The 24,516-nt window shown below is 43.3% G+C and overlaps 1 protein-coding gene across 1 annotated transcript in view; it reads right to left on the bottom strand.

Annotated features, from left to right (window-relative positions):
* Positions 1–24,516, bottom strand: part of LOC307210677 (cyclic AMP-dependent transcription factor ATF-7) — a 115,029-nt gene that overhangs the window by 36,374 nt on the left and 54,139 nt on the right. The window contains exon 3 of the mRNA XM_079966759.1: positions 1,444–1,540. Coding sequence (XP_079822885.1) covers positions 1,444–1,540 — 97 coding nt within the window. The remainder of the gene's footprint in view (positions 1–1,443; positions 1,541–24,516) is intronic.

The following is a 24,516-nucleotide window of genomic DNA, read 5'->3' as shown; positions in this document are numbered from 1 at the left end:
ATAGTGTATTTTAAAATAGTATTATTTGTAAGTGAAATGTGAAGATTTTTAAGTGTGATAAAAACATATGAAAAAATGGTTAGAAATTATGATATATGTAAACTGCTAAAGATGAGGTAAAATGAAAATCAGATAGGGGGGACTTGGGGAAGCCCATCTAACAATGTTTAGAAAAAATAAGGATAAGACAAGAATCTGTTTGTATTGTTTGCTTTTCTGTCTGTGTTGTTTATTTGTGTTATAAAATGAATAAAAAAAAAATTTGGGAAAAAAAAAGGAGTATATTGCCAAGTTAGTATTATGAAATGGTTATCACGATGTTGACTACAAACCGGTTTCGGACGATATATCGACCAGCCCTAGTACCAAGCCCTGTCTCTGGTACTCGCTAACCTCAGTCCCTGGTACTCGCTAACTTCATGGCTCTCACCGCTGGACTAGAGAGCAGGGTCTCTGATGCTGATCTTAAGACTCTCTCTCACACACACGTGTGTACTTGGTGGTCCTTCAGACAGTGTGGTCCCAAACCATTTGTGGCTTTAAAAGTTAAAACCAGGATCTTAAATTGGTTGCCTATCTGTTTCCAGGCACAGTGTAATAAACCATTCCAGGCATGGAACGGTGTATTATGTCTGGAGGACAAAACTCTTAAAAGTGTTCGCGCTGCTGCATTCTGCACCTACTGATGCTTCAGGGCTGTCCTTCACGGCAGCCCCACATAGAGGACATTAACAGTAATCAAACACGGCACAGACTAATTCTCAAGTAGAAACTCCTGCATATAACAGAATATTTTTCTTCTTTCACTAATCAATAGAGAAAAAGCCATTTCATTCAATGATTGCAACCCTGTCACTTCCTTTTAAGGATTCACAAATGAAGGATAATTGACAGGGTGCGGGGACATTCCTGCAACAGCCTACAGTTTATGGCAATAGCCTACTGTTGAGACAGCTAGGTATATTTTCCTGAAATCTTGTATAAAGGGTTGCATTGACTGTGCCTGTTGAGAGAGACTCATCTGGACTCTGCAAATGCACTCCCAGCAACAGCCAATGCATGAGATGGAGTTTCAAATTTATTAAGTGACAGCCTAAAAGCTTCAGAAAATTGACACCTGGGAGGAGGGAAGGAAGCAGAGCTCGTCAGCTTTTGTTTATCACCCTGAAAAAAAGTATGAAGAAATGTGAAAAGCCTTTTGTCTGTACATTTTTCACTCTTAAACACAAAACCTGGTATTGCCACAATACATAAAGAAGCAGAGTTCTAGAAGCCTCTTGCTTTCTTTTTTTCTTCCTTCCTCCCACCTATTTCTAAATAAATGAAGATCACAATTTGAGTAGAGACAATAATATTCAGTGCATCTGGTCTCTGGTATTGATCTTACAATTGGACTGTATTAAACGTGCCATTTCCCAAACTGACCTAGATTGTAACACGTACCTGCTATGATGACTGAATCCGTTCTGGCAGGACCGAATTTCAGTGTCATTTCATGCTTGAGTTTATGAACAGCCAGGTGGTCCTCATTTGTAAACCTCTAAAATGAAAAATGGCAGGGAGGAGGGGAGAGGAAAGAGAGAACAATAAGTGCACAAACACACTTAATATTATAACTGTACATTCTACACCAGGATTTGGGGTGGGGTGGGACTGCCCCAGGACAGCGGCTATAATATAATCACTACAAAGTGTAAAGCAAAAACAGAACAGGCCAGATTGTGGGAGAAGTGCTGCATGAACACATTTTCTCTAAATGGAAGGGGGAAAGCCATTACATGTTGAGCTCCTGGCTAATAGAGAGAAATGGGTTTAATAATCAAAATTTAAAAAGGGAAGAAAAAAGGCAACAGCGTGTAGTTACTGCACTAGACTAGGAAACATGAATATTCTCTCTGCAGTGCTCTGCAAAATGTGCCACTTTATTATTGACTAATGGAGAGGGAAATTATTTACTATTGGCAATGGAGGGGTAGGAGTAGGATCAGTTAATGGCCTGAATTGTGCCAAACAGAGCTGGCATATACAAGGCGATTTGGTCCTCAGTTTATGAAACATGACTGAGCTAGGCTGGCTCAAGATCAGTGGCCAATGGCTACAAATACAGAAATGCAAGAGCTCAATCATCACTCCCAATGAACAAGGGCCTTTACATCTCGTGTGCCAAAATATGCTATGTTCCACCTGCAATATTATTATAGGAAGGAACAAAGTACAGCTGGTCCTGGTCTCTGGGACTCTACTGGTAATACTGGATTTCCCACACGAGAGCTCAAGGTGAAGACAGCCAAGCATGATTAATCTTATAAAAGGCAGGTGATAAAATAAAATTGGGCAATATTTGCATGTCACCAAAACATCCATAAAGACCTTTTGCAATATTGATGGAAGTGAACAAATAAAAGCTACTACATTTTCAGAAAGAAATAGTTTTAAACATTTTTTTGTTTTTATTCCATAATATAGTAAACACAAGTTAACCAAAATAGTTTTCTTCAAATGGGAAGTGTGCTCTTTACTCTAAATGTCATATTAAACTTGGACCAAACTCCGAACTGAACACCAAACTGAATATATCAAGGCTTCATTTATCAGAATTATTACTACTTCATTTCCCCCACTGAACAACAATTTGCTCCAGTGAATTGCCTGCCAATACTGACGGCCTCTTCAAAACAGAACCAAATCCTTTTAAAGCAGACAGGTGCTTTATACGATAGTGAAGACTATGTCCCATGACCATAATCTACAATCAGTTCCAGAAAAACGTTGCAAAAGATGCACACTCCTGAGCATTGTTATCCCCCCCCCCCATTGACTGAGTGGGTCTTCTCAGTTGGATATCACCCATAGGCAGCTGAGACCACCTTAGCCTTCCAGCTTTAGAAGACTAATATTTTTTACTACTCTTTGGAACTGACCCTGCAGGTACGATCAGAACCACCATAAAACAGTGCCCCCAACACCCATCCAGCAGAGCCAGTCCAATCAAAAAGATTAACCCCCCCCCCCCACTATCAGACCACTTATTGTGCCATCAGGAGTAAAACTAAGTTGAAGGTATGTCCCACTCCATGTGCCGGACCAATGACAACTTGAGACAGCCCCATGGTTATCGTGCAGGCCATGAAGTTCTGAGTCAGCTCACAAGCAGCCATAGTGTGAATGTTGAGGTCACTGAACAAGATAGTCCTTGGCTCCTACAACATCACATTTGAGACCACCTTGGCCAGCAATCAGGGAGACTGCCTCTCTGGCCCAAAAGCAGATACGGGTCCTCCAATTCAGCTACTAAGAGATGTGGTTCCTTGGTGATGGTCACAGAAGTCTGATGGACCATGGCGACCTTCTCTACCCCTGTGGTCTGCCATAGTGTTGCACTGAGTACCTGGTTGGGCAGAGCTGGGTGAGATCAAGACTACCTTCCTCAACCACCCAGGTCTTGGTGATACATGCCAGATTTCCCCCCCCACACACACTATGCATCTAATGAATGTTGTTGCAAACTATACTTTCCAGATCACTCCTTTGCCTTTTATGACTTCAACTCAATACTTCAAAAAGCACTAAGAATTTTGAAAGTAGTTAGGATGAGCAAAAGCAGCCTGAAAGCAATTTATTCTCTCTGGAAGGTATGGAATGAAGATAGCAAGTAAACCATTTACCAGCAAATCTGCCACTATTTCAAAAGCAGCTTAAAAAACAAAACATTCAAGGAAGAAAATAAAATTTAAACCCACATCTACAACTCCTATTTCTTTGACACCACAATCTGGTACGGAACTAGCGGATGGAGTTTTTACTTTGGCAGAATGGCAAGCAGTGGCAGCAGGACCATAAAACACTGTAATAGGGAGTCAAAACTCATTTATTTGCCACCATTGAAGGATCTGTGGCATCAAGTTTTTTTCCCCTTCAAGTGCTGTAACACTGTGCCATATTTCAGTAGGGATTGGTAATCAAAGCAGTGTCACTGCCATATAATCATGGCATTTGAAGAAGTAATCCATGTTGCTCAGTAAAGCTCAGTCATGGAGACTGTGGCTTCTACTCTGATCTTCAGCTACATTTTGTTTAATCTTAGAAATTCTCTTTATGCCCTTATGTCCCAGAATACAGAAACCACATACTGTACAGAAGTTCTGATGCAGAGGAGATGTCTATGGAGATGTGTGTGCAGTAGGACTTTGGCTGAGTGATCCAACAAAGACCCAGGAGCTGGTCTGAGGTCCACTCAGAGTAAAATGCTCTGCAAGCCACCCAGGGGGAGAAGGTGCTCTTTTGAAGCCCAGTATTGATTCTTCAAAATGAGGATGAACCAGGATTTACAGGTCCATAAAGTTATGAAAAGTCATAAAAAAGCAGAGACATCACCTTGCCAACAAAGGTCCGTATAGTTAAATCTATGGTTTTCCCAGTAGTGATGTATGGAAGTGAGAGCTGGACCATAAAGAAGGCTGATCGCAGAAGAATTGATGCTTTTGAATTATGGTGCTGGAGGAGACTCTTGAGAGTCCCATGGACTGCAAGAAGATCCAACCTATCCATTCTGAAGGAAATCAGCCCTGAGTGCTCACTGGAAGGACAGATCCTGAAGCTGAGGCTCCAATACTTTGGCCACCTCATGAGAAGAGAAGACTCCCTGGAAAAGACCCTGATGGTGGGAAAGATGGAGGGCACAAGGAGAAGGGGACGACAGAGGATGAGATGGTTGGACAGTGTTCTCGAAGCTACCAGCATGAGTTTGACCAAACTGCGGGAGGCAGTGGAAGACAGGAGGGCCTGGCGTGCTCTGGTCCATGGGTCCACAAAGAGTTGGACACGACTAAAAGACTATAGAACAACAACAACAAAAGTCATGAACTGCCTACAGCCCCATGGTCTACCCTAAGCTCCCAGCAGAGAAGGCAGAGGGATAGGTGGAGGCCATCTGGCCAAGTAGGAATGTCAGCCTCCAAGACAAGATGCTGCCCCTTAAATTATACCTAACTGAGAAGGGCATGCAGAATGACTGCTTTCACTATTTTGGCATGCAGCTGAGCTCAGACTGTTGTTGAAACAGTTTCCATTGCTCCTGGGATTTACATTGGGAGCTGGCTCAGGTCTTGTCCTGTCTGACCCAGCCTTAGCCACCTGGAATTCGGATACCTGTTATCAGACTCATGGAACAGATCCAACTGCTACCAGCCTTGCCAGGACAAGATACATGCCTCTGTTCTAAGCCACATTTGTTTACAAGCCTACAAAGGATTTTAACTGCTCTGCAATGTTTATCGTGTGCAAACTGAAACAGATTCTGCTGCTTTCTGATGAATGCCAAAACCTGGAGACTAACCATGGCACTTCAGTCCTAAACCATGCCTCTCCACACAGAAGGGAAAGCGATGGAATGTGAGATGAAAGGATAACAGTCTGAACCACAGTACTAGCATTTTAATCTCTTCCCCCAACTGACAAGTTCAGACTCTGGAAGGACTCCCTTCAGACACTTAAAAAGAAGTGGAGAATGGCTCTGGGAGCTGTAGGCATGCGGTCTTCTCTTCCACATCAGAAAGACTGATTTCAAATATTTAGAGAAGAAGAAGAAGTGGAGGAGGAGGAGTTTGGATTTGATATCCCGCCTTTCACTCCCTTTAAGGAGTCTCAAAGCGGCTAACATTCTCCTTTCCCTTCCTCCCCCACAACAAACACTCTGTGAGGTGAGTGGGGCTGAGAGACTTCAAAGAAGTGTGACTGGCCGAAGGTCACCCAGCAGCTGCATGTGGAGGAGCGGAGACGTGAACCCGGTTCCCCAGATTATGAGACTACCGCTCTTAACCACTACACCACACTGGATAAAACGATAACATGCTAATTGCACCTGTTATAAGGATAATGGGGGATTCATTCAGTCCTGTGCTTTGTGAACACAGAGTCCATTTGAAACCTGTTTTTATTTTTATTTTATATTATTTTTAAAGCTAGGTAACTTACCTGAGCTGTCAAGTTGAAAGGATACATTCAGGCATAATATTTGCAACATTTAACTTTAAAGATGTGCCCCCCCTAATTTCCGTAACAATACTGTAGGTAAGCAGGTTCAAGCAGCAAAGTGCAGCATGCAGTTTTTGTTGCAAAATTTTAAAGTTAAAGGGACCCCTGACCATTAGGTCCAGTCGTGACTGACTCTGGGGTTGCGGCGCTCATCTCGCTTTATTAGCCGAGGGAGCTGGCGTACAGCTTCTGGGTCATGTGGCCAGCATGACTAAGCTGCTTCTGGTGAACTAGAGCAGTGCACGGAAACGCCGTTTACCTTCCCGCTGGAGCAGTACCTATTTATCTACTTGCACTTTGACGTGCTTTTGAACTGCTAGGTTGGCAGGAGCAGGGACCGAGAAATGGGAGCTCACCCCATCGCAGGGATTCGAACCGCCAACCTTCTGATCAACAAGTCCTAGGCTCTGTGGTTTAACCCACAGCACCACCTGTGCCCCTGGCCTTATCACTAACCTATTACAACGTGTTGTTTAAGTGGTTAATGCATTGTGCTTGAAAAAGTACTGAGCAGCTGCCACAGCAGCAGGGGGCACCAAACCATAGTGGGCACATTTTAATTAAAGCACCTATTTCCATTTAACAAGCTTGCTAGATGGTGAGCACCTAAGAATACTTAATGAACAATCTTGGTTGGAAAAAGACTGGGCTGTGGCAATACACTGAAACAACTTTCTTTTGTTCCTTTGCAAACCCACCATTTCCATCTTGCAACAGGATGTCTGTATCAAAAAAATAAATAAAAATGAGGGTATAAAACACACAGTGCCTTTTAGAAATTTCAGATGAACATTACTGAAAAAGTGAATTACTTTTCCTTCAATTTTACTGGCAGCTTGCTGAAATCAAGAAACCCACAACTAGACGTGTTCCTTTGGGAGACAGAGTGCTCAATGCATTTATGTGCACTACAGCCCCAGAAAGTTGCCTCATGCTTAAATTCTAAAATGTTATTTTTGGCTCTGACAGTTCCAGGGACCCATGTGGATATATGCCTTTTACTTGAAAAAATGTGCTTACATCCTGAAGTATGATTAATCCATGTTCTTTTGTTTTCATAAACTATATCAGAAATACAAGCTACATTCCTGGGCAACACTTATTTATATTACGAGCAAGCCAAGTCGTGCTTGCTTCGGCAGCACATATACATTATGAGCAAGTCTAATTTCACTATCTGAAAATGTATGCCCGTTGCTTAACCCTGAGCCAGGAATAACAAAATTAAAAATAGCGAGTTTTTGCTCTCCCCCCCCTTTAAGCTGCAAGTTGGAAAAATACACTCAATGCATGCCTGCCATACGCCTCCTCGCTCACATGAGCTAGGTTTAAAATACTTGACTTAATGTTTAGGTTTCATTGTTTGAGCTACAGGAATCCTCTTTAAGTCACCCAGTAGAAAAGACCATTGTGTTTATCACATAGTAATGGCTTCACATGAAAAGCTTTAATAATAATGAAAAGCTTTAATAATAGCAGTGTTCCTGAACAAGCCAACTTTGGCTCGGTTATTCTGAGTCACTTGGATTTTCTTTTTCTGCACTTCTCTGTGAAAACCTATGTATAAAGCAGAAAGCAGCACTTCATTATTGTGGAGTAGGACTGTCTTATTAAAGACCGGGAGCAAAGTGTATACAGCTTGAATAGGTTACGTTGGACAGATGCATCTTATTCTGCAATACTTCCTGATAAGCAATTATGCACACAGTAGTCCCATGCCAAACAGAATCTGTGGACCTCATAAAAGGTAAAGGGGATGCCTGACCATTAGGGCCAGTCGTGACTGACTCTGGGGTTGCGGTGCTCATCTCACTTTATTGGCCGATGGAGCCGGCGTACAGCTTCCGGGTCATGTGGCCAGCATGACTAAGCCGCTTCTGGCGAGCCAGAGCAGCGCACGGAAACGCTGTTTACCTTCCCGCTAGAGCAGTACCTATTTATCTACTTGCACTTTGACGTGCTTTCGAAGTGCTAGGTTGGAAGGAGAAGGGACCGAGCAACGGGAGCTCACCCCGTCGCGGGGATTCGAACCACCGAACTTCTGATTGGCAAGTCCTAGGCTCTGTGGTTTAATCCACAGCGCTACCCGCGTCTCATGGACTTCATAGGCACACAAAAATAATGCATTGGAGCTTTCCTTCCATTTATGTGCTCCCACCCAACAGAAAATGAATGAGTTACATATAGCCTGTGCTCTAAAACCAAGCAGTTAGAGGATACTTCCTCTATCCTCCACACTCTCCTCTCCCTGCCACAAAGACACAGGCCATTCAGATTGACAGAAGTAGATTTGCTTGCTTGGAGGAGAGAGCAGCAAAACCTATACGAGCGCCGCTTCAGGATGGGTGCGTGAAACAAGAATCCTGACCCTTCTATTCAGTTGCCCACTTAATACTGAAGATGTAAAGCCATGACTTCATTTTCAACAGAAATACATCTGAAAATGCGGTGTTTTGAATGAGACAAAAACGTTACCCAGTGGAAGTGACTAATGGTGACTAACACTTTTGCAAACACAGCTGGGCCATAGAATTCTCACATAACCTCAAACAAGCCAACTGTATCAGAGCATTTATAAACCTGCTTGCATCTTATCATCTCAGTTCTGCACTCAAAAATAAAGATTCTGTCGGTCTATTACTAAAGCACATTGCAAACCTATTTGTTGTTGTTGTTTAGTCGTGTCCAACTCTTCGTGACCCCATGGACCAGAGCACGCCAGGCACTCCTGTCTTCCACTGCCTCCCGCAGTTTGGTCAAACTCATGCTGGTAGCTTCGAGAACACTATCCAACCATCTCGTCCTCTGTCGTCCCCTTCTCCTTGTGCCCTCCATCTTTCCCAACATTCCAGGGAGTCTTCTCTGCTCATGAGGTGGCCAAAGTATTGGAGCCTCAGCTTCACGATCTGTCCTTCCAGTGAGCACTCGGGGCTGATTTCCTTCAGAATGGATAGGTTGGATCTTCTTGCAGTCCATGGGACTCTCAAGAGTCTCCTCCAGCACCATAATTCAAAAGCATCAATTCTTCTGCGATCAGCCTTCTTTATGGTCCAGCTCTCACTTCCATACATCACTACTGGGAAAACCATAGCTTTAACTATATGGACCTTTGTTGGCAAGGTGATGTCTCTACTTTTTAAGATGCAAACCTATTTAACAGATGCCAAATTGAGGTACGACAAAGGACAGCTTCACATCTTCACAATCATAAAAAGGTAAAGGTACCCCTGCCCGTACGGGCCAGTCTTGACAGACTCTGGGGTTGTGCGCCCATCTCACTTAAGAGGCCAGGGGCCAGCGCTGTCTGGAGACACTTCCGGGTCACGTGGCCAGCGTGACATCGCTGCTCTGGCCAGAGCCAGAGCCAGAGCCAGAGCCGCACACGGAAATGCCGTTTACCTTCCCGCTGGTAAGCGGTCCCTATTTATCTACTTGCACCCGGAGGTGCTTTCGAACTGCTAGGTTGGCAGGCGCTGGGACCGAGCAGCGGGAGCGCACCCTGCCGCAGGGATTCGAACCGCCGACCTTTCTATCGGCAAGCCCTAGGCGCTGAGGCTTTAACCCACAGCGCCACCTGCGTCCCCCTTCACAATCATATCTACTACAAAATATTTGCCCCTCCCCAATATCCTTGAATGGATATAATCATTAGGTTTTAATCTCCTGCCTACTCTTACATCATAGAAGCGCTTATGAAAGCAATAAGTAGCATATGTTTCATGACTATATATCAATTACGCCCCTTGCACAGACCAATGTAACCCACCCAATCTGCTATGTTAGACGACAGGTTGACATGCACAAGTATTTAGTTTCTGAAATTCATAAACTATGACGCCATACAAAATTGTCCTACATAGAAACTTAAAACCTGTTACATTAAAATATTAAACCCAATTACAATACAATACAAGCATGGTAAAAGGTAAAGGTAAAGGTACCCCTGCCCGTACGGGCCAGTCTTGACAGACTCTGGGGTTGTGCGCCCATCTCACTTAAGAGGCCAGGGGCCAGCGCTGTCCGGAGACACTTCCGGGTCACGTGGCCAGCATGACATCGCTGCTCTGGCAAGCCAGAGCCGCACACGGAAACGCCGTTTACCTTCCCGCTGGTAAGCGGTCCCTATTTATCTACTTGCACCCGGAGGTGCTTTCGAACTGCTAGGTTGGCAGGCGCTGGGACCGAGCAGCGGGAGCGCACCCCGCCACAGGGATTCGAACCGCCGACCTTTCGATCGGCAAGCCCTAGGCGCTGAGGCTTTAACCCATAGCGCCACCTGCGTCCCAATACAAGCATGGAGTGACTACCAAATTATGATTAGAGGTAATAAAACACAGAAATCAAGAACTAGGCAATCTTTCTGCTGCAACATTCCCTCTCTACATGTTTTCGGCACAAGTTAAGAAAATAAGCCTTTCTTTCTTTTTTTTAAAGTAGTTATGAATTCAGCAGCTTTTATGACTCAGAACCTGGGAAGTGGAGTCATGGTCAGGAGGCCAAAAATAGCATTACTTCTTGAGCTTGAGAGTGGATTTTTATTTATTTATTTTTACAAGACACTCTGATTAGAATGCTGGTCTTTCATTTGAAAGATCTGAACTCACCATGTTGTCACCTTGTGTAAATCAGAAGTAGCAGGGCCAAAATGATGTGGGAGCAGTCGTGTTTGTTAGTCACCCACTTTTCAGGGCTAAGGTGGACTGAGGAGTTTTATAACCCCTAAAGAAGAATGTGGATGAAATGGGTTGAATTATCCCACAGCTGTACCACCTTTTTTATATTTTATCATTTCTGCAAATTTATATTATTCACCATTTTGAACTACCATATTTTTTTACCAGTAGGAAAGCCCAAACAACACATGATGCTAACTGAACAAACTATTTACAGGATTAAAGGTAAGTGTGCATAGGATTATAGTCTTAAATTATATTTATTAGTGAAAATATGCCACTGACATCAGCACAATATTTTAAATTTGTAGCTTTTGTTAATCAAGTGTAGTACAGTGGTACCTCGCAAGACGAATGCCTTGTAAAACGAAAAACTCGCAAAACGAAAGAGTTTTTCGTTTTTTGAGTTGCTTCGCAAGACGGATTTCCCTATGGGCTTGCTTCGCAAGACGAAAACGTATTGCAAGTTTGTTTCCTTTGTCTTGCAAGTTTGTTTCCTTTTTCTTAAAACTGTGCATTCACTTCGAGGAGCAACTCATAGCACGCGCTGTGGTCGCCTTTTTTGAGGTTTTTGAAGACTTTGGTGATTTTTGAAGCTTTTCCAAAGTCCGTGCTTCGCAAGACAAAAAAACTCGCGGAACGAATTAATTTCGTCTTGCGAGGCACCACTGTATCTGTACTTTTCCCGACAATGATAATTGTGAATAGTTCAATACTAATTGCAAATAAGCAGATAGAGGTACAGTCATCTGAAAGTCTTTGTAAAAAGCTCTTTGTAAAACCTCTTTGTAAAAGCTATGTTTTCTGATTTTTGACCACTAACTGGTGAAGTATTTATAAATCATATTAAAGCATCCCACCCAAATGGTAATTTTAAAGTTAAATGGTTGAAGATTTTTAAACTTATATAGTCCATACGACTTTATCAAAAGTCTCTTCCACAATATGATTCCCCCTTGTGATGATGATGATGATTCCGCCCTATACCTACAGGTCCCAGGGCCGTTCTCAGGATAAAAGCACAACAAAAAAGCACAAAATACACAATCAAAATAAAAACAAAAACAACCCAATAACCCCCCCCCCACCCATAATTAGCAATTATGTTCAATGTCCATCCAATGATTTATGATTTTTTAAAAATAAAACATTTCTCCAATCAAATCCAGATAGTCCCCAAACAATTTCCTACCACTTTATTGATTACCACTTTATCGATTCTGCCAAATGTGCTAAGATTTTTATAATAATCCTCACTCAGCAGAAAATTTGGCCTGTATCAATTGGTTAATCTCAGGCATTTCCTTTTTTTGAGGATTTATTCATATCATGTGGTGTTCCTAGCATTTTGTATGGAGTATGGTATTAACTACAAGTTTTAATTAATGAATACCTCATAATTTTTGGTTCAGAACCTATCTAATCATAGAAAATTAGTTGATTTTTTTCTGCATCTGCTTTGTTTATTTTATCTCTTGAAAAATTATGAGACTTTTAAAAAATACGGTATGATCTTCAATTAAATTTAGGAATGTCTGTATTGGCAAAGAACTCATTGAAGCCTTTGTCCTGTGGATGCCTCAAACTACACATAAATTTATAAAATGCAATAAATTCTGCTAATCTCTCTTAACATTGTTGTTTGGTTATTGAGGGATAATTTTCTTCCTTTTATCTCCTTTTATCTCTCTCAAAACACTTTTAAGGCTTTTGCAGCTTATTATCTACTACATTTTTTTTTACTTCCTCCAGCTTCATTATCTCGATTATTTTTATTATGTTGTTCTAATCCTCTGACCTTTCAAATTAAACTCATCTTGTTTTTGTTTCTCAGTTTATTTACATAGGAAGACACGCTTATAGCAACACCGCTTACATAAACCTTACTTGCATCCCTCGTCATTAAAGATGGTATACCAGTAGTGTTAATACTAAAATCCTGTAATAACTGCAGCAATCTACTAAACTGAAATTTATCGCCACATTTTTCTTCTTTGTAACTCTAAAATGTAGGTCAACAACCTTTAAAATAAAAAGAGTCCATAGACCTTGCTAGTACAGAACATTTTTACTGATTTGTCTGTCTAAATATACTTACGTTAAGCATTTGGGACACACCCGTTGTTTGAAGAAAGAACAAACAAACCAAACATTTATTTACAAAAGCTGCATTGCTTGGTTTCTGCAGGCAATTTTTATTTTTTTAATTTCTCTTTATTAATTTTCATACACACATATACACACATATGTACAGAAAATAAATTCTTCACGGAAAAAATAATAAGAAGAAGAACAACATAACTTAATTATAAGAAAAAACAAAACAAAAAAACAAAGACAAACATGTAAGTTATTGACTTCCCTCCACCTCAGTTTTGGGTTATGTAATACATTTTTTCCTGCAGTTTTTCTTTAAAACTTTTGTATGTCGAAGGGTTATATTAAACCTACTGTGATCTTTGGATTTTTTAAAATCTACTTCAATATAGGTTATGAATTTATTCCATTCTTTAATAAACTTTGTTTCTTTCTGGTCTCTAATTTTTTGTGTTAATTTTGCCAATTCTGAATATTCAAATAATTTACTTTGCCAATCTCTTACTGTTGGGATATTGGTTGATTTCCAATTCTGGGTGATTAAAATTCTAGCAGCTGTTGTTGCGTACTGGAATAAGGTCTGGTCCTCTTTCTTAATTTCATTGCCAATCATTCCCAGAAGAAAATTTTCAGGTTTTTTAACAAAAGTATATTTAAACATTTTTTTTAGTTCATTATAAATGAGCTCCCAGAAGTTCTTGATTTTTTCACAAGTCCACCACATGTGGTAAAAACTAGCTTCCTTGTTTTTACACCTCCAGCACATTTTATCTCCATTCTTATAGATTTTTAACTTGTCACTGGCAACCAGTGGAGTGGTTGTTTATAGACTGAAACAGCAGGTTTTATCCAAAGAAGCTGTCCATTTAGTGCAAAGATTTCCACCTCAACTATGGGACTTCCCCTCCTTCAACTTGCCCCAACCCACCTGCTCTGGAGGGATAAGCAGGAAGGGGAGAGAGGAGAGAGGAAGTCCTATGCATATGCAAAGTATACCTGTTATAAGGTGCCCACTGATCTCTCCTTTTTACCTTCAAATTATCTATGTACAGCTGGTATGATACTTGTTACGGAAAAATCTAGGTGTGAGGCTGCTCAGTCACCCAGCTCGTCGGGCAGAGCCCGCGGGTCCCTGCGGAATAAAGGAAGGAGTCCAGCCACCACCCGGAGCAAATAGTTGTAGATCAGTTTATTGCGCAACAGGTTCAAAGAGGAATTTTTGAACCCCAAGGATCGGGTGACAAAGACTTTTAAAACTTTCCCACCATATCCCAGAATACAGTTCGTACAGCATCATTGCTACATCACTGACATGTCACAAAAGGGGAGGGGTTAACCTTGGCAAACATGTCCAGACAAGTCCTTGGTACAAGGTTAGCATAAGCAGACATGGCAGGGCAAGACTCAGGTATAAGATTAACATAGACAAATATGTCTCAAGTACCCACCACCCAAAAGTACAATAGAACTTCCTTTGCATGTCTGGAGCCTGAGGCAAGTCAGGTGATGAGATTTGGCTTCCCTTGGCTAACAATGAGCCCAGCAATTGTCACCTCTGGGCACTTCCTGGAGTCCTTTTTCAAGGGGAAAATAGCTTTGGAATGGAGGAAACTGGCAAAGGAGTTGATTTTATATTATTTTTAAAGCTAGGTAACTTACCTGAGCAGTCAAGTTGAAAGGATACATTCAGGCATAATATTTGCAACATTTAACTTTAAAGATGTGCCCCCCCCTAATTTCCGTAACAATACTGTAGGTAAGCAGGTTCAAGCAGCAAAGTGCAGCATGCAGTTTTTGTTGCAAAATTTTAAAGTTAAAGGGACCCCTGACCATTAGGTCCAGTCATGACCAACTCTGGGGTTGCGGCACTCATCTCGCTTTATTGGCCGAGGGAGCCGGCGTACAGCTTCCGGGTCATGTGGCCAGCATGACTAAGCTGCTTCTGGTGAACCAGAGCAGTGCACGGAAATGCCGTTTACCTTCCCGCTGGAGCAGTACCTATTTATCTACTTGCACTTTCACATGCTTTTGAACTGCTAGGTTGGCAAGAGCAGGGACCGAGCAACGGGAGCGCACCCCGTCGCGGGGATTCGAACCGCCGACTGTCTGATCGGCAAGTCCTAGGCTCTGTGGTTTAACCCACAGCACCACCCGTGTCCCCCTGTTGCAAAATTAGACATGCACTTTATACGCAGGGAAGACGTGTGAATATGCAAACATGCCTCCACCCAAGTCACATCTAGTTTAGCCACAATGTGAAGCGTCTCTTACAGCACATAAAGAGAAGGAACGGCACCAAGCTGACCAGCCATATGCAGACCCAGACTGGAATTCACGAGACTGCCTGCATTAAATTACAAGGGATAGCCAACCTGGTGCCCTCCAGGTGCAGATGGGCTCTCATCACTCCTGACAATTGGCCATGGCGGGTGAATCTGATAGGAGTTGTAGATTGAAACATCTAGAGGACACCACTTTGACCACCCCTGGAACAGATTGTGTGTGTTGGGGGCAATGGGGGAAGAAGAGATGCAGAATGGTATTTTATATTCACTAAAAGAAAACCAGACGGGATTCTAGCCCTCTTGCAAAATCCTACTGTTTATTACATGAACCACAAATTGCAAAGGCTTCACAGTTCCTGAATCCCCGACTCCGTGATCCTTCTCAAGCAAGCTTCACGTTTATAGACAACTGGACGTTAAAGTGAAAAAAAGGATAAGTCAAAAGCAGCTCAGTCTTTTGCAAGATGCCCAGAATTATTAAAACATGGAAATCAATTAATTTGTCTACAGCTCTGAGCACGTGTGCAGTGCGAGGCTATATGGGTCTCTTAAAATATCTCTGGCATCCAGCCTGGCCTTGTCAATTAAACACAAGCAAGAAAAGTTTTGCCAGCAGGTGCTAACACGAGCAGTTAGGACTGGTGCAAACCATTCTGATATTCGGATTTCTCTGGCAAACACTGTACGCAAGTCGCACACACCTTCCTTATGCAAGACCTTGAATAATGGACAACAATGGAAGTGTGTATACAGACACTCATGGCAGAATTGCACATATTACGTTTGCAGAATATTACCTTTAGCTGCAAGATCATAGCAGGCTAGCCATAACTAGTGGTAGGCATCCTGTCACTGTATTTCAGGCAACACAGTAAGCTAAAAATCATACTGTGAACAAGTTTACAAGATTTGTCTCTCTCAACAAATTGTGAACAAAAGGCCAAGAACAAATCTTGGCTTCCTAACAAACCACAAGCACTGAGATTCTATGATAAGCCAAAGCTTGTGCCAGGGTAGGACTGCAACGGGGCTGATCTTAAAAAGCAGAGACATCACCTTGCCAACAAAGGTCCGTATAGTAAAAGCTATGGTTTTCCCAGTAGTGATGTATGGAAGTGAGAGCTGGACCATAAAGAAGGCTGATCGCCGAAGAATTGATGCTTTTGAATTATGGTGCTGGAGGAGACTCTTGAGAGTCCCATGGACTGCAAGAAAAACAAACCTATCCATTCTGAAGGAAATCAGCCCTGAGTGCTCACTGGAAGGACAGATCGTGAAACTGAGGCTCCAATACTTTGGCCACCTCATGAGAAGAGAAGACTCCCTGGAAAAGACCCTGATGTTGGGAAAGATGGAGGGCACAAGAAGAAGGGGACGACAGAGGACGAGATGGTTGGATAGTGTTCTCGAAGCTACCAGCATGTGTTTGATCAAACTGCGGGAGGCAGTGGAAGACAGGAGTGCCTGGCGTGCTCTGGTCCATGGTGTCACGAAGAGTCGGACACGACTAAACGACTAAACAACAACAAGTGGTATGCTGCTAGTTCACAGTAGATGGTTTATGGCTCACCATGTCTTCTGAATGTCAGTGTGGGGCAGGTGTATGAGCCATAGTCAACTGCTGCACCTTCCAAGGCTGACAAACTCAATTGTTCCTGTAACCATGCAAGCTTAGTGCACACAATTTCTTGTGTGTGTGACCTGGCAAAGTCAAAATTTGATTACACTCCCCATGAGAAGCCCTGATAAGTAACTGCTTTTCAAAAATGTTATGTGGCAGGGAAAATTAAATAAATGAGGTCACAGATGATGAATCTGAACACTTTTCTCACCCGTAGTAGTCTACTCTTTCACATCAAGGCTATGCAAGGGAGACGATAGCATGCCACGACAAGATTTATTTTCAGAGTTCTGGATCACTTGGTTAAGCTGCAAGTGCTCAGCCTGCCTGCATACGACTGACAAATCATTGTTAAAGTTACTTATACTTCATGGACTCTGGTTAACCGAAGAGCAGCTTATGGCTTCTACACACATCACAGCACTTGAACATTCCTCTACTAGGAGATAGTTTCTGCAATTATGTCTATGCTGCTTGTACATCTCCTTTGGATGTATTTTACTAGGGAGAAATGGCATATATTAAAAAATAAACCCACTGCACCAACAATCCATCATTCTTCGATACAAATATCTCTACCCTGCGATTCACAAATGTAAATCCAATGTTGTCTGCAGAATATAAGGCATTTTAAATATTTGCATTCAATTAACATTCCTCATTAAAGGTTAATCTAAAGCTATTTTTATACTGTCGGGAGTTAGGGAATACATAGTCATTTTAAGTATTTTACTTGCTTCATTTGTGAAAATTTTATTGAGTAGCCGTTTTACATTTGCAAACCTTGTTACCTTTAGCTTTTAGTTATTGCTAAAGGTTACCCTACAGGTAATGGGACGCAGGTGGCGCTGTGGGTTAAAGCCTCAGCGCCTAGGGCTTGCCGATCGAAAGGTCGGCGGTTCGAATCCCTGCGGCGGGGTGCGCTCCCGCTGCTCGGTCCCAGCGCCTGCCAACCTAGCAGTTCGAAAGCACCTCCGGGTGCAAGTAGATAAATAGGGACCGCTTACCAGCGGGAAGGTAAACGGCGTTTCCGTGTGCGGCTCTGGCTCTGGCTCTGGCTCTGGCCAGAGCAGCGATGTCACGCTGGCCACGTGACCCGGAAGTGTCTCCGGACAGCGCTGGCCCCTGGCCTCTTAAGTGAGATGGGCGCACAACCCCAGAGTCTGTCAAGACTGGCCTGTACGGGCAGGGGTACCTTTACCTTTACCTTTACCCTACAGGTAAGTGTGCACTGGATTGCAACCTTCATAGACAACAATATCACTTAAAACTTCCCAAAGACGGTACTGTGGTAGCAAGGGTAAAATTAACAGAAGCAAAGAAAGGAGATAAAATGGCAACCTTTTATGCAGAGAGGAACATTCAGCAACTTTGTTAGGTTAACTTGCAGTCCTTAATAACTTGAAAAAGTAAAACTTAATTCAACACTCCGCCCTATCCTCCCAAAGAAATGCACATTTCAAAACCCAAGGATTTCTGTACCCTGGATTGAATGAGAAACATGAGGTGACATACTTCAGTTTGCTTAGTTTCTCTGCAAACTCAGCATTTGCTTCTTATTCATAAAGTAAAGTAGCTTTTCAAAATAACTCCTTCTACACTAATTGAGGACAAGCTTCTGCTGCAAAATTTTGGAGTCCCACCACCCCATGAGCCAGGCCTTAGGTAGAAGACTTGCACTGTTATGTTCTTGAGCAAGAACAATTATTAACTTCTTTGGTTGGTATGGCGCCTACTGCACTGTTAGCACTTAATTTTTTAAGTAGCAGCAGCAAAGATGATGATGCCCACATTTAACAACCGCTGTAGAATTCCTGGAAGTCAGGCAGTGATGAAATACTGGTATGTGGAAATGCACCCAAAGCGTTCTTCAAGCTCACCATCTCTTCGCTTAACAAAGGTATCTACAGAAAACGTAAAAGTTACAACTCGCAGGACGGCTTTCCATTTCAACCGCAATGACCACAACTTACTACTAACCATCTGCAAGTGTGTTATGCAACCCTGTCAACTTTTCACAACGAAAAGGTTGATGATTGCTTCACTACAAATCCAGACAAGACTAAGTGAGTGCTTAACTACTTCCTCGTTCTCCTCCTAAATTCTTACATTTTGTAATGCTCATGATTCACAACAGGAGGAGGGGGAGCAGAGAGAGATTTCAGCTGGAAGAGAATTAAGTCTGGCAAGTCCATTAGCAAACTCCCAGTACACCCATACTAACTGCACACTGAGTGTGTTGATGAAGTCCACTCCAGAAAGTCTTCCCATGCTCATTGCTTCATAATTCCCAAATGCAATTCTGCGCCTGGTGCTTCTCTAATTTGCAGTTCTAATTGCTTTTTTAAACTAGTCCTGAGCAGTAGCCAAGGCTTTTAAGCATTTTACTTTCCAGATGCAGCCTCTTAATAAAAAGGCAGAGTAGCGACAAGATCAGTATTGATAGTCACAATGCGAATGAGCATTGTGGAAGCTTTTCTCCATGTCATTTTGCCAATGCACCTATATTTTGATCTTGAAGTAACCTCTTTCCTTTCCATGCTTCTGCAGCTGTCCAAAGCTGAAACGTACCATCTGATGTGGCAAATGAATTATGGGAATAAAAAAAAAGTCAAGATGTAGAAAGGGCTCAGAACACAAACAGGCTATTCATCTGTTTCAAATGGGAATAATAAAATAGGTTAAAGACAAAAAAAATCTCTATTTGTAGAAAGAGATAAATTCCTTTAAGTTTTATGCTGCTTCAAGTTTTATGGACATTAAAATGGATGCCAATCCTTTAAAAATACAAAACTGGTGCAATAATCTTAGCTTGGTCTTTGTTTTTCTAAAATATTGACAAATGTGAAATAAGCAGCTCATTGTAGAGAGCTCATTGGTGGCCAGGGAGATTTCCTCTGGGTTAAAAATGACCAATGCTCTGAAGCACTCATTTAAGGTAACAGAAACTTCCATAATTCAAAAGGTACCTCTGTATCTCCAAAACCATGAAATATCTAATGGATTGGCTAGTACTTGCCATTAAGGCTGCAATCCTATACACAATCACCTGGATCTAAGTCCCACTGAACTCAGTAGACCTTAATTCTGTACAGGCATGCATAAATAGTTGCCCTGTTAACCAATATCTAGGATGTGAGATGAAGAAGGGCCCATAGGCATGGGTCTATGGCAGCTTCACAGTGGTCTCATGAAGAAAGTCAGATACTTTAAGGAAAACTGTCTAGCTGTCATCAGGCTTAAGTAAACTACTTCAAGGTAGTTTAGCAGATGAACCATTGTGGTAACTAGTGACCCACTGTGGTCTCCATCTGTGATAAAGGGAACAAGTAAGTTTATGGGCAGGGCTTCTTTTCCTTTGTGCAATACCCTGAATCAGGCCTTGTTAGAAAAAGCAGATTTCTTTAAAAAGGCAATGCTTTGGTTACATTACTGTGAACAAAAGCAAGCAGAGAGATATATTTACTAGCAATGCAATGGCTATTAGTACAGTGTTACCTTGGTTTACTGTACGCCGGCTCCCTCGGCCAATAAAGTGAGATGAGCACCGCAACCCCAGAGTCGGCCATTACTGGACCTAATTGTCAGGGGTCCCTTTATCTTAACTTTACCTTGGTTTACAACCATAATCCGTTCTGGAGGTCCATTTGTAAACCAAAACAGGTTGTAACCCAAGGTGCGCTTTTGCCAATGGGGCCTCCAAAAATATTTTGTTTGTAATCCAAAAAAATGGGTTGTAATCCAAAAAAAGGTTGCAAACCGGGACACGCACTTCCGGGTTTGACATGTTTGTAATCCAAAATGTATGCAAACCAAGATGTATGCCAACCAAGGTATCACTGTATTCCAAATTATTATGCCACAGAACTATTTCTAATACAAGTAGGACCTGCAGCCCTCTAGGAGTGCTTTTGTTCAGGGCTCCAATCAGGTTCTGATTCCTTTAAAGCAGGGATGGGGAACTTGTGGCCTTCCAGATGCTGGACTCCAAATGTCAGCCAGCATAGCCAACAGCCAATAGCCAAGGGTGATGGATATTATGGTCCCAGATGGAAGGTCACAGGAGTCTCAGCCCAGCATTAAACCTTTTTCAAGTGTGGAAACTCTGGGAGGTCCTTGTTAGGGTTGGAAGATACCTGGTTTCCAACATCACAATATATCACCAGCTAAACATCACAATATATTACAATGTCTGAAATAAGCATGGAACTATGTAGAGGTGAACGCTCCTTGTTAATCAATTCTGGGTGAAAATTAAAGGTAAAGGTAAAGGTACCCCTGCCCGTACGGGCCAGTCTTGACAGACTCTGGGGTTGTGCGCCCATCTCACTTAAGAGGCCAGGGGCCAGCGCTGTCCGGAGACACTTCCGGGTCACGTGGCCAGCGTGACATCGCTGCTCTGGCGAGCCAGAGCCGCACACGGAAACGCCGTTTACCTTCCCGCTGGTAAGCGGTCCCTATTTATCTGCTTGCACCCGGAGGTGCTTTCGAACTGCTAGGTTGGCAGGCGCTGGGACCGAGCAGCGGGAGCGCACCCCGCCGCAGGGATTCGAACCGCCGACCTTTTGATCGGCAAGTCCTAGGCGCTGAGGCTTTAACCCACAGCGCCACCTGCGTCCCTGGGTGAAAATTACCTGCCTTTAATTCACAAATGTGTGTACTTCGGCATTCTCTTAGTATGCTTATCCTGGGGTGACTGTTTTGCTTCCAAATGAATAGGCATACAACCCAAGCTCAATTTCAAAGCAAGCAGCTCCTCTCCCTCCCTGCCAGCCAGGGAGGGAGGAGGCTCCAACTGTGTTGCTCACCCAATAAGAAGAACGACTGGGGGGTGGAGCTTGCATGCCTTGTGTGTGGCTAGTTAATGCAAGCTGAGGGGTTTTTTGAATGCTGGACGCCATTTTGTTGCATGTGCTGCTGCAAACGTTGCAGTGCAAAGCCAGGCTGGGGAGCCATCTTAAGTTGAGGCTGCATAGGCCTTGTGGTGCATGTGATTCAGATTCTATTTTGTTGAACCTCTGGTTACAAAGTTGGTTGGACAGTGTTCTCGAAGCTACCAGCATGAGTTTGACCAGACTGCAGGAGGACAGGAAGACTGGAGTGCCTGGAACAGGTGAGGCTGCAGGTCCCTTATTTTGGCTGCTGGTCCCTTATTTTGGCTGCTGGTCCCTTATTTTCAAATCTGTAAGTTGACAGCTATGCTGAGAGGTAAAGACTAATCCAAAGCCTCTAGTCACTTCCTAACTGGTCAAGAATCTGAGGTCTTTGAGGTCAAAGTCCAGCACTGTCCATACACTTGCTCCATACCCAAGTCATCCGTATATCTGTTGGTGTACACAGTTCTCCTTGTTACTTCCTTCACATTGGACAAAAAAAATAACAAAACAGCAGTGACCATTTTTAAGAATAAGATTGCAATTATGCTCATGCTGCTTCTTTAAACTTACCATTGCTGTACAGTTATTGTTCTTCCTTTCTAGTTGGGCTAAATTCTCACCTCCAAACATAAAGCCACCCCTTGCCAGGTGGCCTTGTTGGCACGGTTGAAGTCCCATGTTTCTTCTTGAGATCTGCGTCTCAAGATTTGTTGGGGAGGCTCTTCTGCACAACCTGACAGTGGCCAAGACATGCCCTGAGGCATGGGAGAAGGCTTCCCCAACAGATCTTAAGAAGAAACGCCCAAGTGTTAGCAAGTGAACTAAGCATTTCTGAACAACCACAGACATCCAAGCCTTTGGAAATACAACCGTCTTAAAAAGCACCAACTTATTTACATGCCTTGCCCTAGCTCCACATCACACAGTGGTTTTATTTAACAAGGTTTTACTACAGCGGGTTAAATTATAGCTCTGTTTTGCTGGGCTTTCAGAGTCCCCTATACCCTATTCCTTTCGCACAAACAATTCTTAATTTGTAAATGTTTACTCTCAAGGGAATCTTAGAACCATGATTTTTTATAAAACACATGCTGCTTTTTTTTTTTTTGCCAGACTATAAAAATTATTCCAGGGAAACAGCTGGGAGCTCTAAAACACAGTGGCTTGGTTTGTCAGCATGTATCATTAAGACTGTATTAGAGGCAAACAAGATGCCACATTTCTCAAGAGATTAACCTTCAAGCAGTCCTCGGGGGTTCCCTTCAGAACAGCATGATCTATGAAATCCCACTTGCCCGATTTTCTACATGTCCCTGCCAGACTCCCAATATTTTGTTTACTGTTAGAACGTGTGCCTTCACTTGCTTAGCCACCAGCTTCTAGAACAGGCAAGATAGTTGTTTCAAGTCAGTGACTCCCCTGTGGTTCTGGTCAGGGGTGCCAACTTGAATAAAATATTGAAGGGGGCGGGAGTAAGCCCTGTCCTGCACATTCGATCACATGACAAGGTGCACAGACACCATTTGAATGGCAATGCCCATCAATGGGGGGCGGGGAGGACCCCTGAAATCTTTTATTGTGGGGGCCGAATACCTCTCGGCCCCTAGGAGTTGCCTCCTGTGTTTCTGGTGCACATGTGGGGCTCACAATGTGCAAACATGAGCGCTGCATTGGGGGCTTTGCACCTTTAACCATGCACAGCTTTTGGAACATAGCAGAGAGGCACAAGATTTCTGATCAAACGTTGTTTTCACATGGGAGTGCTATAATAATAATAATAATAATAATAATAAATTTTATTTATATCCCGCCCTCCCCAGCCGAAGCCGGGCTCAGGGCGGCTAACAACATTAAAACAGTGTGACATTATAAAACATTATAAAATGAATTAAAATCAAAATTGATGGCAACCATAAACTAAAGCTTTGTAAAGATTGCCAGAGGAGGGGGTCAGGCTGCGCCCTGACCAAATGCCAGGTGGAACAGCTCTGTCTTGCAGGCCCTGCGGAAAGATGTCAAGTCCTGCAGGGCCCTTGTCTCTTGTGACAGAGCGTTCCACCAGGTTGGAGCCGCAGCCGAAAAAGCCCTGGCTCTAGTTGAGGCCAGCCTAACCTCTCTGAGGCCTGGGACCCTCAAGGTGTTTTTATTTGAAGATCGTAAGTTCCTCTGTGGGGCATACCAGGAGAGGCGGTCCCGTAGGTACGAGGGCCCTAGGCCGTATAGGGCTTTGAAGGTTAAAACCAGCACCTTAAACCTGATCCTGTACTCCACCGGGAGCCAGTGCAGCTGGTATAGCACCGGATGAATGTGATCTCTAAGCGAGGACCCCGTAAGGAGTCTCGCTGCGGCATTCTGCACCCGCTGGAGTTTCTGGGTCAGTCTCAAGGGCAGCCCCACGTAGAGCGAGTTACAATAATCCAGTCTGGAGGTGACCGTCGCGTGGATCACAGTGGCTAGGTCAGGGCGAGAGAGGTAAGGAGCCAACTGCTTAGCTTGGCGGAGATGAAAAAATGCCGCCTTTGTTGTAGCTGCAATCTGCGCCTCCATGGAGAGGGAGGTATCGAAGATTACACCCAAACTCTTAACGGACGGTGCTGGCACTAATTGCACCCCCGCAAGAGATGGGAGTTGCCCCCTCAGTCCCATGTCGTCCCGTCCCAGCCAGAGGACCTCTGTCTTCGAAGGATTTAACTTCAGCCGGCTCCCACGTAACCATCCAGCCACAGCCTCCAAGCATCTGATCAGTGTGTCTGGGGCCGAGTCCGGGTGGCCGTCCATCAACAAATAGAGTTGGGTGTCATCAGCATACTGATGGCAGCCCAGCCCAAAACTGCCTCCACAGTTGGTGGCAGTAATGCTTATGAAAATCAGCTGCTGGAAGCCACTGGAGGGGGGGAGTGTTCTTGTGCCCAAATTCTGCTTGGCTACTG

Source organism: Podarcis cretensis (assembly GCF_951804945.1).
Source record: "Podarcis cretensis genome assembly, chromosome: 2".
Classification (NCBI taxonomy): domain Eukaryota; kingdom Metazoa; phylum Chordata; class Lepidosauria; order Squamata; family Lacertidae; genus Podarcis; species Podarcis cretensis.
This window is presented reverse-complemented; position numbering and strand designations above follow the sequence as displayed.